Source organism: Phacochoerus africanus, chromosome 7, assembly GCF_016906955.1.
Source record: "Phacochoerus africanus isolate WHEZ1 chromosome 7, ROS_Pafr_v1, whole genome shotgun sequence".
Lineage (NCBI taxonomy): Eukaryota > Metazoa > Chordata > Mammalia > Artiodactyla > Suidae > Phacochoerus > Phacochoerus africanus.
In genome coordinates this window covers 91,808,438-91,828,487 of record NC_062550.1, presented here as the reverse complement: position 1 = coordinate 91,828,487, position 20,050 = coordinate 91,808,438, and the positions used below count along the sequence as shown (strand labels likewise).

Genomic DNA, 20,050 nt, shown 5'->3' with positions numbered 1-20,050 from the left:
TAGTCCTCTGTACTTAAACCCTTTCTTCTTGCTCCTTTCAAATATGAATGTTCCTGGGAAAAGTTTTGAAAGCAAAATCTAAAAATATATCTATAAAGATTATTTATAGATTAAAATTTGTATTTAAGATTATTTGGCCTCAAAAGACAAAGAATAGGCCAAGAGATAGTGTTGGGTAGGAGACCGACGTTGACCTCTAGTGTGTGTGTGTGTGTCTGTGTGTGTCTGTAGGCAGGTGCACCTGTGCACCAAGTTGTGTTTTGTAAGTATTTAATTTTTTTCATTTATGACAGTTATTTTTACATATGGAAACATTACTAATTTATAAATAAATAAGTGTTAAAAGTTTCATCCTCTCAGAAATTAAGGAATGGTAAAAAGCATAGCCAGAGGGTGTTTTCTAAAATTACCACATGTCTAGAAGTTTGTTTAGCCTTTATGTTACACATTTCAACTGTACGAGCTATATCTTACTAAAATGGAGTTTTTCTAAATCTAGAGCAGCGAAATTTTTGAAAGATTTGTTGTTTCTTCTCAGAAGATATATTTTTAGAATTTTCACCCAAATTCTGTTCAAGCTGTGAAGGTACCAGTAATTTTCTTCGGGAAGCAAATTTTCTGTTTGAGTTCGTGGTGAAACAGTTATTAGCATCAATCACCTTTTTAAACTTTTTAAAAATGTGACTGTTAAGTACTTACTGAGTAGTCTGTACTAGTATTCTTACGATGAATATTCATTCTCTGTATATTTTTCTGGTTTCTTTTCCTGTGATTATTATTAAACATTCCTTCCATAGCGTTTTAGCATCAGTCCCCTCGGCCGGTTTTCTCTGAGGGATCTTGTCCCCTTTTTGCCCCCTTCTCCATTTTCACTGAGTTTCAGATACTTGTTAGACATTTGCATCTGCCGGGGCTCCAGAAAACTCAGATTCAACATGTCTAAAGCGGGTTTTTTTTCTTAGCACTTCTGAAACAAAGTGTTCTTTCTATATTCCCAAACTACCACACTCTCAATTATCTTACAATTTCCCATCACTCCGGCATTGATTTGCTCACTAAGTGATTTATTGACTCAGTTTCTTTATCTCTAAAATCAAATCCTTATTTATTGCCATTTTTGCTATCCTAGTTCAATCCTTTATCATTATTTAGCTGGACTATCATGGCCCCTAATCACGCTTCTTGGCTACCCTCGTTTCCTGCTAGCACAGCCTCTGCACTGTTGCCAGTTATTTTTCTAAAGTGCTGATTTTTATTGTTTTCTCTTCCTTACATAAACACCTTTGGTGACTCCTCACAGTCTATAGGTTACATTCTAAACTATTCATAAGACCAGAGTCTTTTAAAACCTATTTCATGGTACCTTAGATTTCATTACTATGCCCTTCTTCCTGGGGGGTTTTAGCTCTCTCAAACTGTGCCACCATCCCCATGGCATGTGCCTCCATTCTCTCTCCTTGACTCGTCCTTTCCCTTGCCTGGAATGTCCTTCCCTCCTTTGTTATTAAATTCCTACTCATCTGTTGGGGCTCAGCTCAAGTGTCAGCTCCTCTTGACCTCTTTTCCCACAGTTTGCCAGACTTCACATTGGTTTGCAATTATTTGTACTGTCTCTTCTGAGTTCCTGAAACAGCAGTTATGTGTATTCATCTTTGTTTCCATGACCCTTTTTCAGTACCTGGGATATAGTAGTCCCTCAATGAATGTAAACTCCATTTACTGGCCTGAACAGGAAATGGGCTATTAAGGTAAATTAAATTTTTGATTGATTCAGTAATATAACTTTTATTTTGATATGAGACAGTTTTTCTAAAATTGAGTAAAATATCTTTCTGCCTCAGTATTGTAGAATGAAATGTTCTTAATATTTGAGAACTTGGAGTACTTGGGTTTTGTTTTGAACTACATACCCATCCACCATCCTCACGCTGACCTAGATAGTATATGGTGTGCCCAAGAAAAATTGGCTGCTTCACGATGACTTCTGACTCTTCTTTTAAAATTAGGTTTCCAGGGCTCATTCCAAACTTACTGAATCTGAACTTTTAGTTGGGGGGCCCAGGAGTATCTTTCTAACTAAAATCTCCAAATGATCCTGATGTGCAAATGGGATCTAATAAGAAGGCTGATAAATACTGGTGAAGCACATACCCTAGATGATTTTTTTTCTTTCCTTTTCTGATGAAAATTGTGATTAATTAGAAGTAAGTTATTTGAAGTTTTTCTGCTATTTAAGTATGGTTTAATAATCCTATACAATGTCATTCGTCTCCTTCAGCAAGGCATCCTGTTAAAAGTGGCTGAAATCATCAAAAGTTGGATTTTAGCTCAGTGCAATAAGAATGATGACTTACTTCACAAGTTGGTAAGTGTTCACTCTAATTTTTGACACTTTTCAGGGCTTCAGTTTGTTAATGGGAGAATCGATGAATCAGAGATTGTTCTGCTGCTGATTTGAGCAGTGACTGATTTTGATTAGAAATTCTGGGTTGTTCTCCAAAAGGAGACTGTTCACTCCACGAAGTGTTAAATACATAAAGTTTGTATCACCTAAGCCGGGGGCGGGAGCGGGGGGAAGGAGTTCTTCAATAACTGTGGATCTTTGCATTTGGACTCATTAATATTGTTTCTTAGGTCTTCCAGGAGGTTAAAAGCTACTTAAAATAGGATATTCTGGTAGTTACTGAAACCCTGTTTGTTAGATTACTCATTTCCTGCTGCCGCCTTCCTCCACAGACAGGTATTCCTCTCGGCGAGGAATGCAATTGATTTTTTAGTGCCATCTCTCCCCTTGGCATTGGCAACTTTACTGTCTATTCCATAGCTTAGGCCTACCAAGTTTGGGCAAAATCAAAAGTGATTCCTCCCTAATTTATTTATCATTAATCTATCATTCTCTGACAATTTCATATATAAAGTTTAGTCCTCTGAGACTGATAAATCACAGAGTTGCCCCAAATACTTGCTTCATCTCTGAGCCCCAGGAGGGAGTACCTCAACGTTTTTATGTCCTAGGTAGTATAGATTTAAAAAATTAAATTAATTTTAATTAAAAAATTTTTTTTAATTAATTTTTAAAAATTCTCATGGCTCTCACAGGTGATCAGGTTTCAGGATCTTCTGCTGGCCTGTGACCTTATGATGACAATTATCATTCTTGTACATTGTCTTCTGTAAAGCGATGTTTACAAAGTGCTTTCACAATTTTGATTCAGTAATCCAAATGCTGTATAAGGTTTAGTGTATTTTACCACTGGGAAAGCCTGAAGTTCAGACATTTCAGTTTGGTTAAGAATACTTATTAAGTGAATTGTTCAAGAATGTTCAGCTAGAAAGTGATAGAGTCAGAATTTGAACTCAGGTCTCTCAGTTTCCAAGCCCAGGTTCTTTCCATTACAATGTACCACCTCTCTAGCTTGAGTTTCTTTTAGTTTTGACTGACTAAAATTACTTTGTAGCAATCCATAATAAGGGCAAGTTCTCTGTTCAGGTATCATTTTGTAGGTGTGTTGAGAAGGCCAGTGAAGTGTCTTGTCATCTATGTAAAATATCATCTCTATCCAGGTGGAGCCATCCTCATTCTTCAGTGGTACTAGAACTGTGGTAAGGTATATGGATCCATATACATCTTCTGTGGTTTAAGTATAGTCCGCATAGTCCTTATCTTTTCACTCCCAGTTGTCACTGGTCACGTGTTTCATGTCATGTTTCAGTGTAAAGTGCCAGCTTCTGTATGCATCCCTTGTGTGCCTATATTGTGGAGAACTATAGGAGCACTTAGTTGGGGCATCTGGCATGAGATTGCTTGACTTTTGCCCTTGATTTTGAAATATTAAAAATATCTTAGCTATACAGACTGAGCTAGTCCTTCTTTTCTTTTTATAAAGATGCTGGCAATTGCTCCATGATAGCTGAACACTTCACCATTATTCTTTTTGCTTTTTAGGGCTGCACCTGCGGCATATGGAAGTTCCCAGGCTAGGGGTCAAATTGTTGGAACTACAGCTGCCGGCCTACGCCACGGCCACAGCAACACCAGATCCAAGCCACATCTTCGACCTACAACACAGGTCATGGCAACGCCGGATCCTTAACCCACTGAGCAAGGCCAGGGATTGAACCTGCATCCTCATGGATCCTAGTCAGGTTCGTTACTGCTGAGCCATGAGAGAACTCCACATTAGTCATTTTTATTAAGGTAGTACTTCTTAAAGATTTTTTAAAAATTCATTATAGCAACTATGATATTAATGATATTGGCACTTTTTAAGCCCTTTTTAGCCTATAAAATGTTTTCACACGTTCTCTCATTTGATCCTCATCAACTTTTTTAAATAGCACTATATATTAAACAGTGTATAAGATCATTGACACATATTGACACATGAATAAGTTCGGTTCTCCATCCCTAGAAGCCAAATTTCTTTATTCTTTAGCTTTGCTTTCATTCTATCCCGGCAGAGACGTTCCTAAGTTATCTTCTGATGCCATTTCTCTGTTTAGGTTCTATAAAGATCCCCACTATCCATCACATCAAGTCCATTTTATCACTTTGGCCTAAAAGAGTCTGCGTAATCTGGCCCTAATCTACCTTTCCAGCTTTATCCACCAGCATTTTCATCAGCCCAATATAGTCTTTCTTTCCTTTATACCTTACCTATTCTCTATGTCTATATTTGTACTATTATACTGTGAAATTCTTTGCATTTTTCTATTATTGGAATCTTTTCAATAAGCAATACTAGCTCTTCCTGAAGGCCTTTTCTAGAAACTTCAGCCTAGTGGCTCTCTGATTTTCTTCAACAACCTTATAATTATTATCTATGCTATGTTCTATGTTTGTATTATGTATGCTTTTCTTTGTTGTATTTTTAATTGTTTCATGTGTGCTAAGAAGACTAATAGCTAAAACTTACTAGTGCTTAACTGTGTGCCAGATATTCTCAGCAGTTTACCAGTCCTGACTTCTTTAATCCTTGCAACAGCCCTATGAAGTGGGTACTATTCTCATTTTGCAGATGATGAAACTGGAACAGAAAGGTTATTAACTTGCTTAAATTGTGGGATTAAGTCATACACCCAGATACTACGTCTCAGCACTCAGAGTGAGACAAGTTTCATATAGTACCCCTCCCCTCCTGCACAGAACACCCATAATACTGCCTCACATCATACTGGTCTGGGGAGGCTTTATCCCAGTTTTGCAACAGGTCTGAACCAAGGAGTGGTGTTGAAGAAAGTGAGGACCTGATTAATTAGCATGTCCGGGAAAAGGATCTGTGAAGGCGGAGAGCTCCCATTCTACTTTAAGCTTCCCCCTCTCTTTCAGCCTTAGCCTGAATTTAAGTAGGCTTCTTTAAACTTACCTATATATGAATACATAAGGTTTTCAAAAAAGGCCTGATTTCGAGGTTTTGTAGCAAAAGTTTGATTTTTAATATATGTATTTAAATATGGTCATGTCTGATTGGGAAATCCAAAGTGAACTATAAGGCCAATATGTGAAGATTTATTTCAGAGAATACTTGGAAAGCTGCCATGTTTGACCTCCTGCCCTCCTTGCCTTCCACTGCCCACCTGCAGTTGCTACCCTGCAGCCCACTGCCCACCTCCCCATCTCCAACAGTAGTATAAAGTGAGTTGTGCTGTTCTCTCTATGAAAGTGGGATGGAAAGTCAGAAAACTAAGTAGCTTCTAAAGTTAGGATTGTAAGGGAGGACAGGCAGTAGTTCAAAGGTGAAACATAGAAGTGCTACAGAAGTATGGGCAGGGTATGTCAGTAGATGGCAAAAAAGCCACACCAGGAGTTCCTGCTATGGTGCAAAGGGATCACTGGCATCTCTGCAGCACTGGCACGCAACCCCTGCCAGCTGGGTGAAGATATCTAGCATTGCCACAGCTGTGGTGTAGGTTCAAACTTCAGCTTGCATCCGTCCCTTGGCCTGGGAACTCCATAAGCTGCAGGGGGGCAGAGAAGAGCCACACTGGGCTGAAAGGAAGATCAATATTCCACTGAGGGGTTTTTTTTTTTTTTTTTTTTTTGATAATTAAAAAGAAATACATCCAAATAGATCTAACATTGTCATCTTTTTATCTAAAAGTGATAAAAATGATGTCTTACTCATGATCAAGAGGCTGTGTCCTCATAGTTTGTTGTCAGGATCACTGCATTCCTGCCGAAGTCCCGAAGATGGACTCAGGCTAGCCTGGGTATGGAAGTGATTAAGAGCCAACCCCAGACCTAACTGGTTTTACTTTAATTGCCTTGTCCACTAATGTTCTTTTTATTTTTTTAATGTACAATAGGATCACTCTGTTCCCAAATTTATTACAATATAGACCTTGAAATTTTCTGATAGACTATATTCAGGGAAAGAGTCAATTACCAAAGATTTAGGGTTTGAAATCAGAATTCCGGAAAGTTATTTCTGGGAGCTTCAGTTGTCGCCTCTGTAGAATGGAGACGGGAGGAGGAAAATGTGCATCCTGGGGTTACTGTGGGAATTAGTGTATCTGCTCTAACATCGCTACTTCATCTCTCACCTCTGCGCCGTGTACACTCTGCACAAAACTAGTATTGGTGATTTGCAGGTCCTCAAACTTGAAGAGGCTTGCTTTCATTCTCTTTCATCCCATTCTTCCAACTCTTTCATTGGGTCAGTTCTTGTTCATGCTTTAAGACTCAGCTTAGGTATCCCCTCTTTGACTTGCTTTGACTATTGCAAGTTTTGGTCCTTTATGCCATTTCCGTAATAACCTAGTCATACCTCATCACACTTCTTCGCACTTCGTACTGTAACTACTCCATTAAACTATGAACTCTTTAAGAATGAAAACTTGTACATCTTGTTCATTTTTTTATGTCTTTACTCTCAAGCATGTTGCCTGGTATGTGTAAGATACTCCTTATTAAATGGGTAGAAGGAAAAAAGGGAGGAGTAAATGAGCTGGTATATGTGAAAGCATTTTGTAAACTAGAAAGTGCTCTGCACATGTGAGTGTCATTTGCATTACATTCCTTACTGATATATTTTTAACATCTGAATGTCCATTTTTAGAAAGCCTTCATCCTGATGTAGTTCTTAGACATTGGCTGTATTGTTGCAGTATCCAGGGACAGCATCTTTTCTGTCACAGTATTGTCTTTTCCATGTTGTTTTCCAACAATGTAATTAATTAGGCTTAACTCCACAGATTTATTAATCTGTAATTACTTAACATCTTTTTATTAAAAATAGCCACTTCTGGTGGCTCAGTAATGTCTACCTCCGTCTTTATTGTTTCACTTTTACAGTAAAAATAAAGCCCTATGTGTCATACTGAAAACAGATGGACTATTGCTTCTTCTTCTTGCAGTCTATACTACCTCTAATTTTATTCATATGGTAGGAGCTTAATATTGAAGATAAAATTATGCATGTATTTAAACTTCTCTTCCGGTCTTTTAATGGCAAGGATATTGGATTCCGACTCGACTCACTAAATACCATCCTGCAACAGGAAGTCTTGTTACAAGAGGATGTGGAGCTGATTGAGCTACTTGATCCCAGTATCCTGTCTGCAGGGCAATCTCAACAACAGGAAAATGGATACCTTCCAACACTTGGCTCCCTGGCAACCCCTAATATTTGGTACTGTCCAAAAAACATCTATCCTTTGCTTACATGTAGTCTTAGCAGAGGAAATCCCATCATCATGCTCTCTACTGTAAAGGCATTATAAACATTTTTAGCATTGTGATTAATGTAATGATATGCCAGAGCTTTTCAAAAGAGGTACTTTCTAAAGTAGATACTACGTAAAATGAAGGGAGAAAAAAATCCAACTTGTTTATTAAATATTTCAACTCGGTATTATTAGTTGTGTGGGTTTTTTTGTTGTTTTTTGATTTTTGTTTGTTTTTTGGGGCCCCACCTGAAGCATATGGAAGTTCCCAGGCTAGGGGTCTAACCAGAGCTACAGCTGCTGGCCTACACCACAGCCACAGCAACACAGAGCTGTGTCTGTGACCTACACCACAGCTCACAGCAAGGTGGATCCTTAACCCACTGAACAAGGCCAGGGATCGAACCCATGTCGTTGTCTCATGAATATTGGTCAGGTTCCTTATCACTGAGCCACAATGGGAACTCCTGCATTTTTTTCCTTTTCTTCCTTTTTTTTTTTTTTTTTGTCTTTTTAGGGCCGCACCTGCAGCATATGGAGGTTCTCAGGTTGAATCAGAGCTGTAGCTGCTCACCTACACCACAGCTCACAGCAACGCCGGATCCTTAACTCACTGAGGCCAAGGATCGAACCTGTGTCCTCATGGATATTAGTCAGATTCGTTTCTACTGAGCCATAACGGGAACTCCTAGTTCTGTGTTTAACAATCCAACAAGAGGGTACAGCATATGCTGAAAAATAATCTGTCTTACCTGTATGCCTATACACATATGTTCCAGTACTTTATGTTTCTTTACAACTAACAGATTATATCGTCATCACATTGTAGAGACACCAAGCATAGGATGGGACATTGAGGTAAACAGTCAGTTCCTGCTTTGTCGGCTGAGAAGAGATCACAGGGAACAGAGACAGTTCAGACTGTCTTAAAACTTGTCAGCCGTTTGAAGAATTTGTGTCTAATGCAGAAGTCTCAGGCCAAAATCTGTTAAAAAAAAAAAAAAGACATATATATAAATAACAAAAAGAGAGTATATAGATAGAACTCTTATTATCCTTTTCCTATTGAAGTATAAGTTTACTAAGTGAACTAAATTATTGCTTTAACTCTTCAAGTTATACAGGTAGTTAATTTATTGTCCTCAGTGTTCTGAATTTATCTTCCTTTCCTGTCACATTAACAAATGCTTCGGGAGTTCCCATCGTGGCTCAGTGGTTAACGAATCCAACTAGGAAACATAAGGTTGCGGGTTCGGTCCCTGCCCTTGCTCAGTGGGTGAACGATCCGGCGTTGCCGTGAGCTGTGGTGTAGGTCGCAGACGCGGCTCGGATCCCGCGTTGCTGTGGCTCTGGCGTAGGCCGGTGGCTACAGCTCTGATTCGACCCCTAGCCTGGGAACCTCCATATGCCGCGGGAGCGGCCCAAGAAATAGCAACAACAACAACAACAACAAAGACAAAAGACAAAAAAAAAAGAAGCTTCGTATTGTACAGATAGCAACGTGTGGTGTTTTCCAAATGTGTAGTCACTCAGATGCCATCATGATGAAACAAAGCATCTTACACTTTTAAAACAGAACAACTTAAGCTGCTGGAGGAAACCATAGGTTTTAAGAATTTTACAATTTTACATTCAAGTTTCCTTAGCCACAAATGTGATTAAACTACTCTGAGGCCTGTAAATACTTTAAACTTTGCTATAAATACATAAAAGTATATGATGAGATTTTGCTTTATGATATTACAGTATTTTCTAACAGTAAAGGATTCCAAGGGAAATTAGGGCATTCTTACCTGTGACTTTATAGATTGATCATAACTGTCTTCATATATTGTTTTTCAGATGTCCTCAGGTACAGCTCCTGTGTATTTACCTCTTTCTTTTATATAGAGTTTCATCAAAGCTTCATTGCTTTAAAGATGTATTTTAGTCTATAGATTTGTATTGACCTAACTTTAAAAAATGTGATAGATATTTTTACTTCAGTTAAAGTGTATAAAAATACAGAACCTATCCATATCATAGGCTGCAATAAATATATATATTCTAGAATTGAGATGATAATTATTTAAAATTAGATGACTTCATTGAAAACAATTACTCATCAAGTGTATATTATTTCTAATTGGAAAAATGCTTTTGTTTTCTTTAGATATGATTTGATTTTGTACAAATAATCGAAGTCTGATTTTAGGGGAAAAGACCTCATAATACCTCAAAATAGTAAAGTATTTTAATATTAAAAATTAGTGGGTCTTTTTGGCTTTGCTATTTTATTTGGCCATTCCCATAATATCTTGAAGTTCCTGGGCCAGGGATCAAACCCATGCTGCAGCAGTGACCTAAGCCATAGCAGTGACAGTGCCAGATCCTTAACCCACTAGGCCACCAGGGAACTCTAAAAGTTAATGTTTTTAAATAAAAATCAGTTAAAAAAAGTTTTTTACTTTTATATTTAAAATTGGATTTTGTCTTGTTTTGTTTTTTTGGCTGCACCCACGACATGTGGAAGGGATAGAACCTGTGCCACAATAGTGACCCAGGTTGCTACAGTGACAACACTAGATCCTTAACTCACTGAGCCACAAAGGAACTCCTAAAATTGAAGTTTTAAATCTGCAACTTGCTTTTAGATTAAAGAGTACATTTTTTCTTTTTCTTTTTTTTTTTTTTTGGTCTTTTTGTCCTTTTAGGGCCACACCCGCGACATATGGAGGTTCCTGGGCTAGGGTCTAATTGGAGCTGTTGCCACCAGCCTACACCACAGCCACAGCAATGCCGGATCCTTAACCCACTGAGTGAGGCCAGGGATCGAACCCACAACCTCATGGTTCCTAGTTGGATTTGTTTCCACTGTGCTACAACGGGAACTCCATATATCTTTTTTTTTTAAGTTTTTTCAGAAGGCACCTGTTTATGTCCTTTACCTAATAAACTTATTAGCTCTCGACAATTATGTCTAGCAACTAGACAGTGGTGCTAGATATTTTTCAACTGTTTCATATTACTTTTTAGGTTTTTTTTTTTTTTTTGGCCATGCCTGTGCCAGGGGTTGAACTTGCACCACAGCAGTGACAACACCAGATACTTAACTGCTAAGCTACCAGGGAACTCCTCACTTTGCTTTTAAAATATATTTTTTAAAGTCATGCTTTAGAAAGAAGCTAGCATTTTATCTATTTTAGAAAACCTGAATTACTGGCTAAAGTAATTCATCTTTCTCTGGACTGATGGCTATCATTTTCTTGGCTTCTCTGTTCTAGGGATGTCTCAATGCTATTTGCCTTCATTAGTTTGCTCATTATGCTTCCCACTTGGTGGATTGTATCTTCCTGGCTGGTATGGGGAATGATTCTATCTGTTTATCTGATCATAAGAGCTTTGAGATTATGGAGGACAGCCAGACTACAGATAACCTTAAAAAAATACATTGTCCATTTGGAAGATATAACAACAAATAGCCGAGCTTTTACTAACCTCGTAAGAAAAGCTTTACGTCTTATTCAAGAAACTGAAGTCATTTCTAGAGGATTTACACTGTGAGTTCATTTTTCATTTTTTTAAATAATTCTTTTCTACTACATAAATTAGAATGTTTATTACCTATTTTCATTTTTGTCTTGCATTTACAGAAAAAACTAGATTTCGTTTTAGCACTTCTTAAAGTCCATTAACTGCTAAGTGAAGAAATAAATATATTATATGCTATATTTAATAAGTAGAATGATTCTGCTTGCCTATTATGAGAAACCAGAGTGCTTTGAGAATTATGACTGTTTCTGTGTTACCCTGTGATTATATGAGATAATACATAGAGAGACCCTAACAGCATTTTTACATATATTTATGTATGTATATATAAAATAGAGAACCTTGAACCTAGCATGTAGTAGTTATCCATTAAATGTTTGTTCCCTTTACTCACTTGCCACATGCTCTCTTTACTCAGTTTACATTATAGATAATGTATCTGACATGAATTCATTTTGAAAAATCTTGCCATGTATTAATAATATTCTTTAGGTAAATATTAGCAGATATTATGGCACTGATGCCCTCAGAATATCATGCAAATAATGATATTTCACATTCCCAAAGGACATTAAATGTTCACCAGTGTAGCTGTAAGTGTATTGAGCTACTGGATAGTTAGGCTACTTATTCTATTATTAAAGGGAAAGATAAGTTTATTGAGCACCACTTATGTTCCATATACTGTGCTAGACAATTTTGCATACAACTAAATGCATATGATGACAAGTAGTAGAGCACATGTTCAAGTTCATTCCGTCTGAGTCTAAAGCTTTTTTTCTGTACACTGGGCTGCCAAGTAAATACAGATGACAATAGTACTATAGTATATTTAATAATTTATATAACTCATACAACCTTTACAACCTGTAGGTGGAAGAAAGTATGTGATAAAAAACAATTATTGCTCTTAATTAGTTGTATGTAGAAATTCATGAAAAGAGTAGGGCAGAAGAACATTTGGTGGGCATTGCATCCTTCGCTGCTCTGCTCTAGAGTAGTACATAAATAATCTTGGTATAGAAGCTGTATTTGAAACATCATGAAGCAAGGAAGTTGAAGAGTCTCCAGTAGCCCATCTCATTCTTCACTCTGTTGTGTTCTGGAACAGTGTTTAAAATTCCTGAGACATAAGGGAGATTTTATTCCCTTCAAAATGTTTACAGTCCTCAGTGGCTAATAATTTTTATCCTTCTATGGTAGTTAAAGGCCACTTCTTGTTAATAGAGTGTAGCAAATATTAATGGTCAAATTTTAAAAGTTAAAAATCATACTAAGTAAGTAGTAGCTCCTTTTTATCCTGATTTATACAGCATTTTATCCAGAGGACTGCCTGGTTAAGTGGCCTTGCGTCCAGTTAATGCTTACACATGTATAGAAGATCCTGTGCCTTTTGTCATTGTCCCACCTTTACACATAAGTATAGAATTGTCATGAAGAGCTAAAATGGGTTAGTTAGACAGGATTTCCCTCTGCTTTATGACTTCTATCTATTCAAATGCAGATAGGCAGGACAGTTTTTGGAAAAATAGTACTTCTCTCCATCTAACTGGGACATGGATTGGAAAAATTATGAGGAATAATAAATTGAACCATGATTTTTTTAGAAATATTTTAAAGGCTGATTTAATAAAATAGAACACAAACATCAGTGCTGTTTTATTCTGCCTCAATTTTTCCTCTCTAGCAAATAATTTAATCCTTTTTTGCCTCATTCCTTTATTTTGAAATAAGCCTATCAGCCATTGTCCTGTTTTCTCTTAATTTTTAATGCCTGAATGTGTTTTAGTTTGGTTTAACATTTTCTAAAATTTTGAGTTAGATGTCTTATTTTGCAAACTTGTGGTTATAGTGTAAGACATTTATAGATTCCAATATTTTATTTTGCTCTTGGGAGAAATTACTAGTTAGGTGACGAACCTACTGCCGTGACAGCTGTGTAATGTGAAATCATTCAGAGTTTCATTTATAAAAGCATAATCTATTATATAACATTGTTGTAAATAGGTACCCCCACTGATCTTTTGGAAAGTGCTAGTAAATGTGCTTCCTCTTGAACAGTTTTGAGAGTAGCTACGCTACCACACAGTAACCCTTACTTTGCCTTTCTACTTGCATTCCCCTGTTGGCCACTGGTCCTGTTATCTTTCTGCGTCCCCTACTTCATTTTAAGTAGGTAAGTGCCAGTGGCTGCAGGTGGGTAAGTCATTTTACCCTACTTTTATGAGTGTACAGAATGTATTTCTATACAGTATTCGATTGTTCTGTACAAATGACAAAAAATAAGATTGATGAACATGTGTAAATGTATATTAAGAATGTGAAAGTGTTTATAATTAAGGCTTTCATGCTTACTCTAGATAGGTTTTGAAATGTAAAGTCGTACCACAGTATTATTATTCCAGCAGAGAAAGTGTCTATATAAGAAATTGTAGTTTCAGACTTAAGTATTCCTACATTTCTACTATATTTCAATCAAAATTCATTGTTTCCACATATCAGAGGAAGCTTTTATTCTTTGAGATTTTAAATTTTCAATTTGTCTTTTTTCTGATGGCTGTAAATGTTTCAGGGAAATAACTACTTATGAGACCTGAGTTGGGATATTTATAATAATTTTCTAATGAAAATCATGAAAAAGGAATTGTTTCCTAAGACTAATAGAATTGTGGATTTAGAAAACAAAAACTTTAGGACACCTGTACAGTTGTATCACATTTTACTTTTCAAGTTTGCTTGACAGGGTCAGTGCTGCTTGCCCATTTAATAAAGCTGGACAGCATCCCAGTCAGCATCTCATCGGTCTTCGGAAAGCTGTCTACAGGACTGTAAGAGCCAACTTTCAAGCAGCAAGGCTAGCTACCCTATATATGCTGAAAAAATATCCTTTTTTGTCTATATGTAAGAAAAAAATATTGTTTCCAGAGTCCTGAATATAATATCTATACATTACAGCTGTATCCTGTGAAAGTTAACTATAAGCTGAAATTGCCTATTTTGAGGTTGATTTCCATCATCACTTTTTTTTTAAAACTAGAAATGCATTCCAGGGGGAATGACAGTAAAAGACAGGAAGAAAGTTCTTCTGCTCTCATGTGGCTCGTTTTTAACAAGGAAAAACTTGAAGTCTCTCCCTTTGCTGGTCCAAAGAATAAAGTCAAAAGAACCTACCTTCCCTAGGTCAGACATTTTTAAAACATTACTGAACATGGCAATTTTGCATCATGACATGGAAATAAACTGGCAACAGGAAATCCTTCCCTTTTAAAAAAACAGAAGCTCTAGAGTCGGATTGGCTAAGTCTAAGTTTTGGCTGTATCAGTCACTGCATGAGTGCTTAAGCAAGTTTCTTAACTCTCTGTACCTTGTTTTATTTATTTGTAAAATGACAATAATAACGCAGTCTTTCTGACTGTTTTTGTTAGAGCAAATTAATTAGTGCAAATAAGGTGCTTAGACAGTATATAATAAGCACTTAAAGACTGCCTGGCAATAAGGCTGTCTCTTAAATTTACTAAATCAAGAAATTAGTTCTGTTAGTCAGAAAATAAAAGTTTATAAGATCTTGGAGTTCCCGTCATGGCTCAGTGGTTAACGAACCTGACTAGTATCCATGAGGACATGGGTTCAATCCCTGGCCTCGCTCACTGGGTTAAGGATCTGGTGTTGCCCCAAGCTGTGGTGTAGGTCACAGACTCAGCTCAGATCCCACATTGCTGTGGCTGTGGTATATAGGCTGGCAGCTGTAGCTCTGATTAGACCCCTAGCCTGGGAGCCTCTATATGCCTCAGTGCAGCCCTAAAAGACAAAATAAAGGAAAAAGAAAAGTTTGTAAGATCTTTAGTTCAAATTTGTAGATAAGGAATGAATACATGGGATGCTAAGACTGTGCCTTCAGTATGCTGGGTACTGTAGTATTGATAAATATAATGCTTAAAAGTTTATAGAGTGCTTTGTGTCCTATCATTATATTCTTACAGAGACTTTTCCAGCTAGATTTTCTTATCTCCACTTTATGAGGAAACTAAATAAAATCTCTAATTTATATGGGATTTACTGTCACACAACTAGTAAGAGGTGAAGCTGTGTCTTAACTGTAAGACATAGGACTTCAAAATCTTTGTATGTATGTATGTTATATATGTATGTATATGTGTGTATAGATAGATTTACTCTGTCTAGACTTATACACACACTAATACCATACTGTGCTGTCTCTTCGGAAACTGAGAAAAACCACTTTCATTTTAGCCAAGAACTTATCTGTTCAGTTCCTTTACTGACAAAACACCTGCCTGCTCTGTGTCCGGAAGACAGGGCAACAACTTGTACTACCTACTTTTAAAGACTTTTGAGTACAGTCAATAGATATTCACAATACAGTGTAAGTGCCCAGGGTGCCTTCCAGCACAGCAGGACAATGCACTTGGTCTGCGAAGTCAGAGAAGGCTTTCAGGGACATAACATCTGAGTTGACCCTCAAGGAATGAGTAGGAAGTGGCCTTGAAGATAAAAGTCTGCATTTCAAGTAGAAGGAAGCAAACATTTAGAAACAGATAGAAAGATGACAATGTGGCATGTTAACTGTAAGTAGTTATTCACTCAGTGAATATTATGCCAAGATATGCTAGTCCCTAGATACACAATGATCAACAAAATAGACACAGTTCCTGCCTCAAGGAGCTTATAGTTTAGTGAGGGATGGGAAGTGAGGGGGCCTAACAAAGATGGCAAATTGTATGAGTTCCCTGTCACTTATCTCAATACGGGGGACCTATCAGTGACCAAGACAGACAAGATACCCAGGGGAATAGGATAGTGATTGGTGAGTTGCTGTTTTCGATTGGATGACAGGGGAATTTAAACTGAAATTTGAATGAGAAGAAAGGTGGAATTCTAGTCAGATGGACCAGCGAATATAAAAAGCTTGTGGCAGGAGTGAATTGAGCATGATTATAGAAAAAGGACCATCATACCCTAAGACTGGAGCACAGTAAATTGGGAGTTGGAATAGGAGGTATGATTCAGAAGTAGACAGAGCCAGGTTATATTCTCCATACCAGAAGCCTTAAGGAATTAAAAAAATATACACCATTTCTTTGAAAAGGCCAGTAAGGTATATAAATCCTCGCATGCCTGCCCAGAGTAAAAAGAGTAGAAATATACAAGATTAGGAATAAGAACAGAACAAAAAATTATTATAAGGGGATAGTATATGCGACTGGATGGCCACAACTTTGAAACTGTAGGGGAAATGGGTCACTTCATATCAAAATACAAATCTCTAAAACTTACCTAGGAAGAATTCAAAAATTTGAGATCAGACATGTAATAAAAAGAATTGCATTTGGAGTTCCCATCGTGGTGCAGAGGAAATGAATCCAACTAGGAAGCATGAGGTTGCAGGTTCAATCCCTGGCCTCACTCAGTGGGTTAAGGATCTGGCATTGCCGTGAGCTGTGGTGTAGGTCGCAGATGAGGCTCGGATCTGGCGTTGCTGTGGCTGTGGTGTAGGCCTGTGGCTACAGCTCCGATTAGACCTCTAGCCTGGGAACCTCCATATGCCACGGATGCGGCCCTAAAAAAACAAAAAAAAAAAAGAAAAGAAAAGACTTGCATTTAAAAAAGCAAACATCACTTTATATATGTAAACAATGGAAAATATGCAGCTATAAAAAAAATGGTAAAAGTTCTTGACACGCTGTTGTGGAATGATCTCCAAATTATACTTTTAAATTAAAAAAAAAGCGAAGTGCACATTGCAGTATTTATACTACCCTTCCATTTGTCCATAGGATTGTATGTATGTGTTATGAGGGGATAAATAAGAGTGTGTGTGCATGTATGTATATATACATATATATCCCCATGTATATACACATTTATATTTGGATATGCTTTTATGTTTGTATGTATCCATAAATATCTTAAAGATACTGGTAACCGTGACTGCCTTTGCCTTTGAGTAGGGGAACTAGGTGGCTAAGAGATAGGAATAGGAAGCAATTTTTACTATACCCCTTATAAGTTTTTAATTCTGTGAATATATTATTTATTCAAAAACTAAGTGAATGAAAGAAAATGTTTAACTCCCTGGTCCAGATGGGTTTTTTTTTTTTTTTTTTAATATTTCAGACTTTGGAAAAGATTAGATAGAAAGCTACTCTACATCATTTTATTTATGCAGATACTATACTCTCAGTTCTGAAACATGATGTATTACAAAGAATGAAAACTACAGACCAGTCTCAAAAATGGAAGTATAAATACTCAAATAGACTCAACCTAGTACTCTATCAAAAGATTATTATAATATGACCAAAAGGAATATGCTATAAATGCAGGAAGAGTTCAGATATCAAGAATTGTATGGATATAATTCTTTGCAAAAACAGTTAAAGAGGGGGAAATCACACAGTAATGTTGATAGAGGCCCACGCAGAAGAGGAAGGCAGAAACAGAAAGGCAGTCTATGTCAAACAGCCTAATGGAATAGGCTTATTAGTGTCATGTATATCAGTAGTTGTAAGTTTTCAAATAACCATCAGGTAATGATGGCCAGCAATATGCAGATGGGGAGGAAAAGAGAAGTATCTGCTAGGGAGTGGTGAGGCCTGAGTACAAATGCAATAAGGTACAAAATATAGTTTCAAAGGGTAGGTGTCAGAAAGAACTAAATTAGCACTTTAGCTAAGTGTTGAACTTTTACTTCTTTAGCTATAAAGATATTCTCATGCATCCTATAGGATTTGAGGTATATTCATATATTAGATTTTAAGATTAGTTTCTTTTTTAAACATGTATGTCTCAAAGTTCAGAAGATTTGTAGAGGTCATTCTGGACAGTTTATTATACCCTTTGGGCTTTAATGAAAAGGCTTTGTTGATTGCCTTAACCTAATTTAACCTACCCCCTGAACTCTGAGAGTGATAATGTAACCAACTACATCTGTGTGGTGCCTTTTAAGGAGCTGGGCCTTGGACTTAGTGAAGAGCAGATTTCAGAAGAGGAAGCACATAACCTTACAGATGGCTTCAGCTTGCCTGCATTGAAGGTATTCTATTTGTGGACAGGGAGGGATGGAGAAAAGACAGATGTGGTTGGATTGTTCCTGTGCTCTCTAAATCACCTTGTGCCTTTTGTTGCTTGCTGGATACTGCTACCATAATAGCTTTACTGATGTTTTTGAAGCTGCCTTTAAAGATGGAGAGCATCATAAAGATTGGATGAGGAGATTCTTTTTTTTTTTTTTTTGGCCTTTTGTCTTTGTGGGGCCGAACCCATGGCATATGGAGGTTCCAGGCTACGAGTCTAATTGGAACTATAGCTGCCAGCCTTCACCACAGCTCAGTACAATGCCGGATCCTTAACCCACTGAGTGAGGCCAGGGATCAAACCCACAACCTCATGGTTCCTAGTCAGATTTGTTTCTGCTGCACCATGATGGGAACTCCTGGATGAGGAGATTCTTGTATTTTCATATTAAAATACTTAAAATTCTTACTCTAAGTATTTCTTGTATTAAATTAGCATTTGAAAATATCATAAGTAAATTTAATAGAAACCCAATATGAGTGATTTTATTTACTAGCCATTTGTTCCAACAAATGTGTAAAAAACTTGTAAGATCTATATCTTCCCTTGGGAAATCTCCAAAATCTCTTGTTTAGAACAAGAGTTTTTTCATATATTAATAGCCACATAGGAGTCCTGTCATGGTGCAATGAAAATGAATCCGACTAGGAACCATGAGGTTGTGGGTTCAATCCCTGGCCTCATTCAGTGGGTTAAGGATCTGGCGTTGCCCTGAGCTGTGGTGTAGGTCACAGACTTGGCTCAGATCTAGCGTTGCTGTGGCTGTGGTACAGGCTGGCGGCTATAGCTCTGATTAGACCCTAGCCTGGGAACCTCCATATGCTGTGGGTGCAGCCCTAAAAAGGAAAAAAAAAAAAAAAGCCACATAAAAGGATATATTTAACATAAGAATTAAACTTCTAAACTTTAAGTGCTGCAGACTTTAAACGTAAATAAGCTCAGGAAAAAATGTAATAATTTATAACAAAGAGCTCGAATTCTTTCAGTATGAAGAGCACTAAAGTCTATTGAAGATAGGTCAGGTGCATGAATTGCCAGTTCACAAAAGAAACACTAGAAGTGGCCGATAAATATGGTAAAAAATTTCAACCTTATTAGTAATGAAAATAACAGATAAAAACAATAACTAGGAGTTCCCGTCGTGGCTCAGTGGAAACGACTCTGACTAGTATCCATGAGGATGTAGATTGGATCCCTGACCTCGCTCAGTGGGTCGGCGTTGCGTTGCCATGAGCTGTGGTGTAGGTCGCAGATGCGGCTCGGATCTGGGGTTGCTGTAGCTGTGGCACAGGCTGGCAGCTACAGCACCAATTCGACCCCTAGCCTGGGAACCTCCATGTGCCATGGATGTGGCCCTAAAAAGACAAAACAAAACAAAACACGGTAAGTAAACATTTTGTCAAAGATATCGAAAGCTGATAATATTCATTGTTAGTGAAGATTCTGAGAGACCTCATACTAGAGGAGAAATTATAAACTGCTTCGCTTTAGCAGTGAATACCAGCCTTCATAAAGATGTGTACCCTTTACTCAGTTTTAAGCTTACAGATTCATCTTGGGAAGTAGTCAAAGATATATGCAAAATATGTTCATAATATTAATAAGGCTGCAAATATTGGAAACAAAAGTTCAGTAATGAGATTGGTAATGATTTATGGTATATTCATTTGGTGACCTGCTCTAGAGTTAGTAGTAGAAAAAAATAGCATGGAAAAAAAGTAATTTGGAGTTCCCGTCGTGGCGCAGTGGTTAACGAATC

The 20,050-nt window shown here is 37.3% G+C and overlaps 1 protein-coding gene across 10 annotated transcripts in view; it reads left to right on the top strand.

The window, feature by feature from the left end:
* VEZT (vezatin, adherens junctions transmembrane protein) overlaps positions 1 to 20,050 on the top strand; it is a 69,013-nt gene that overhangs the window by 29,747 nt on the left and 19,216 nt on the right. For 4 of the 10 annotated variants that reach the window (XM_047788252.1, XM_047788254.1, XM_047788257.1 and 1 more), the window contains 6 exons: positions 2,279 to 2,365; positions 3,565 to 3,603; positions 7,456 to 7,631; positions 10,929 to 11,204; positions 13,928 to 14,077; positions 18,103 to 18,250. In XM_047788252.1, coding sequence (XP_047644208.1) covers positions 2,279 to 2,365; positions 3,565 to 3,603; positions 7,456 to 7,631; positions 10,929 to 11,204; positions 13,928 to 14,077; positions 18,103 to 18,250 — 876 coding nt within the window. Of the gene's footprint in view, positions 1 to 1,675; positions 1,749 to 2,278; positions 2,366 to 3,490; positions 3,609 to 7,455; positions 7,632 to 10,928; positions 11,205 to 13,927; positions 14,078 to 18,102; positions 18,251 to 20,050 lie in introns of all 10 variants that reach the window. The other 6 variants (XM_047788259.1, XM_047788258.1, XM_047788253.1 and 3 more) reach the window with 6 other exon arrangements.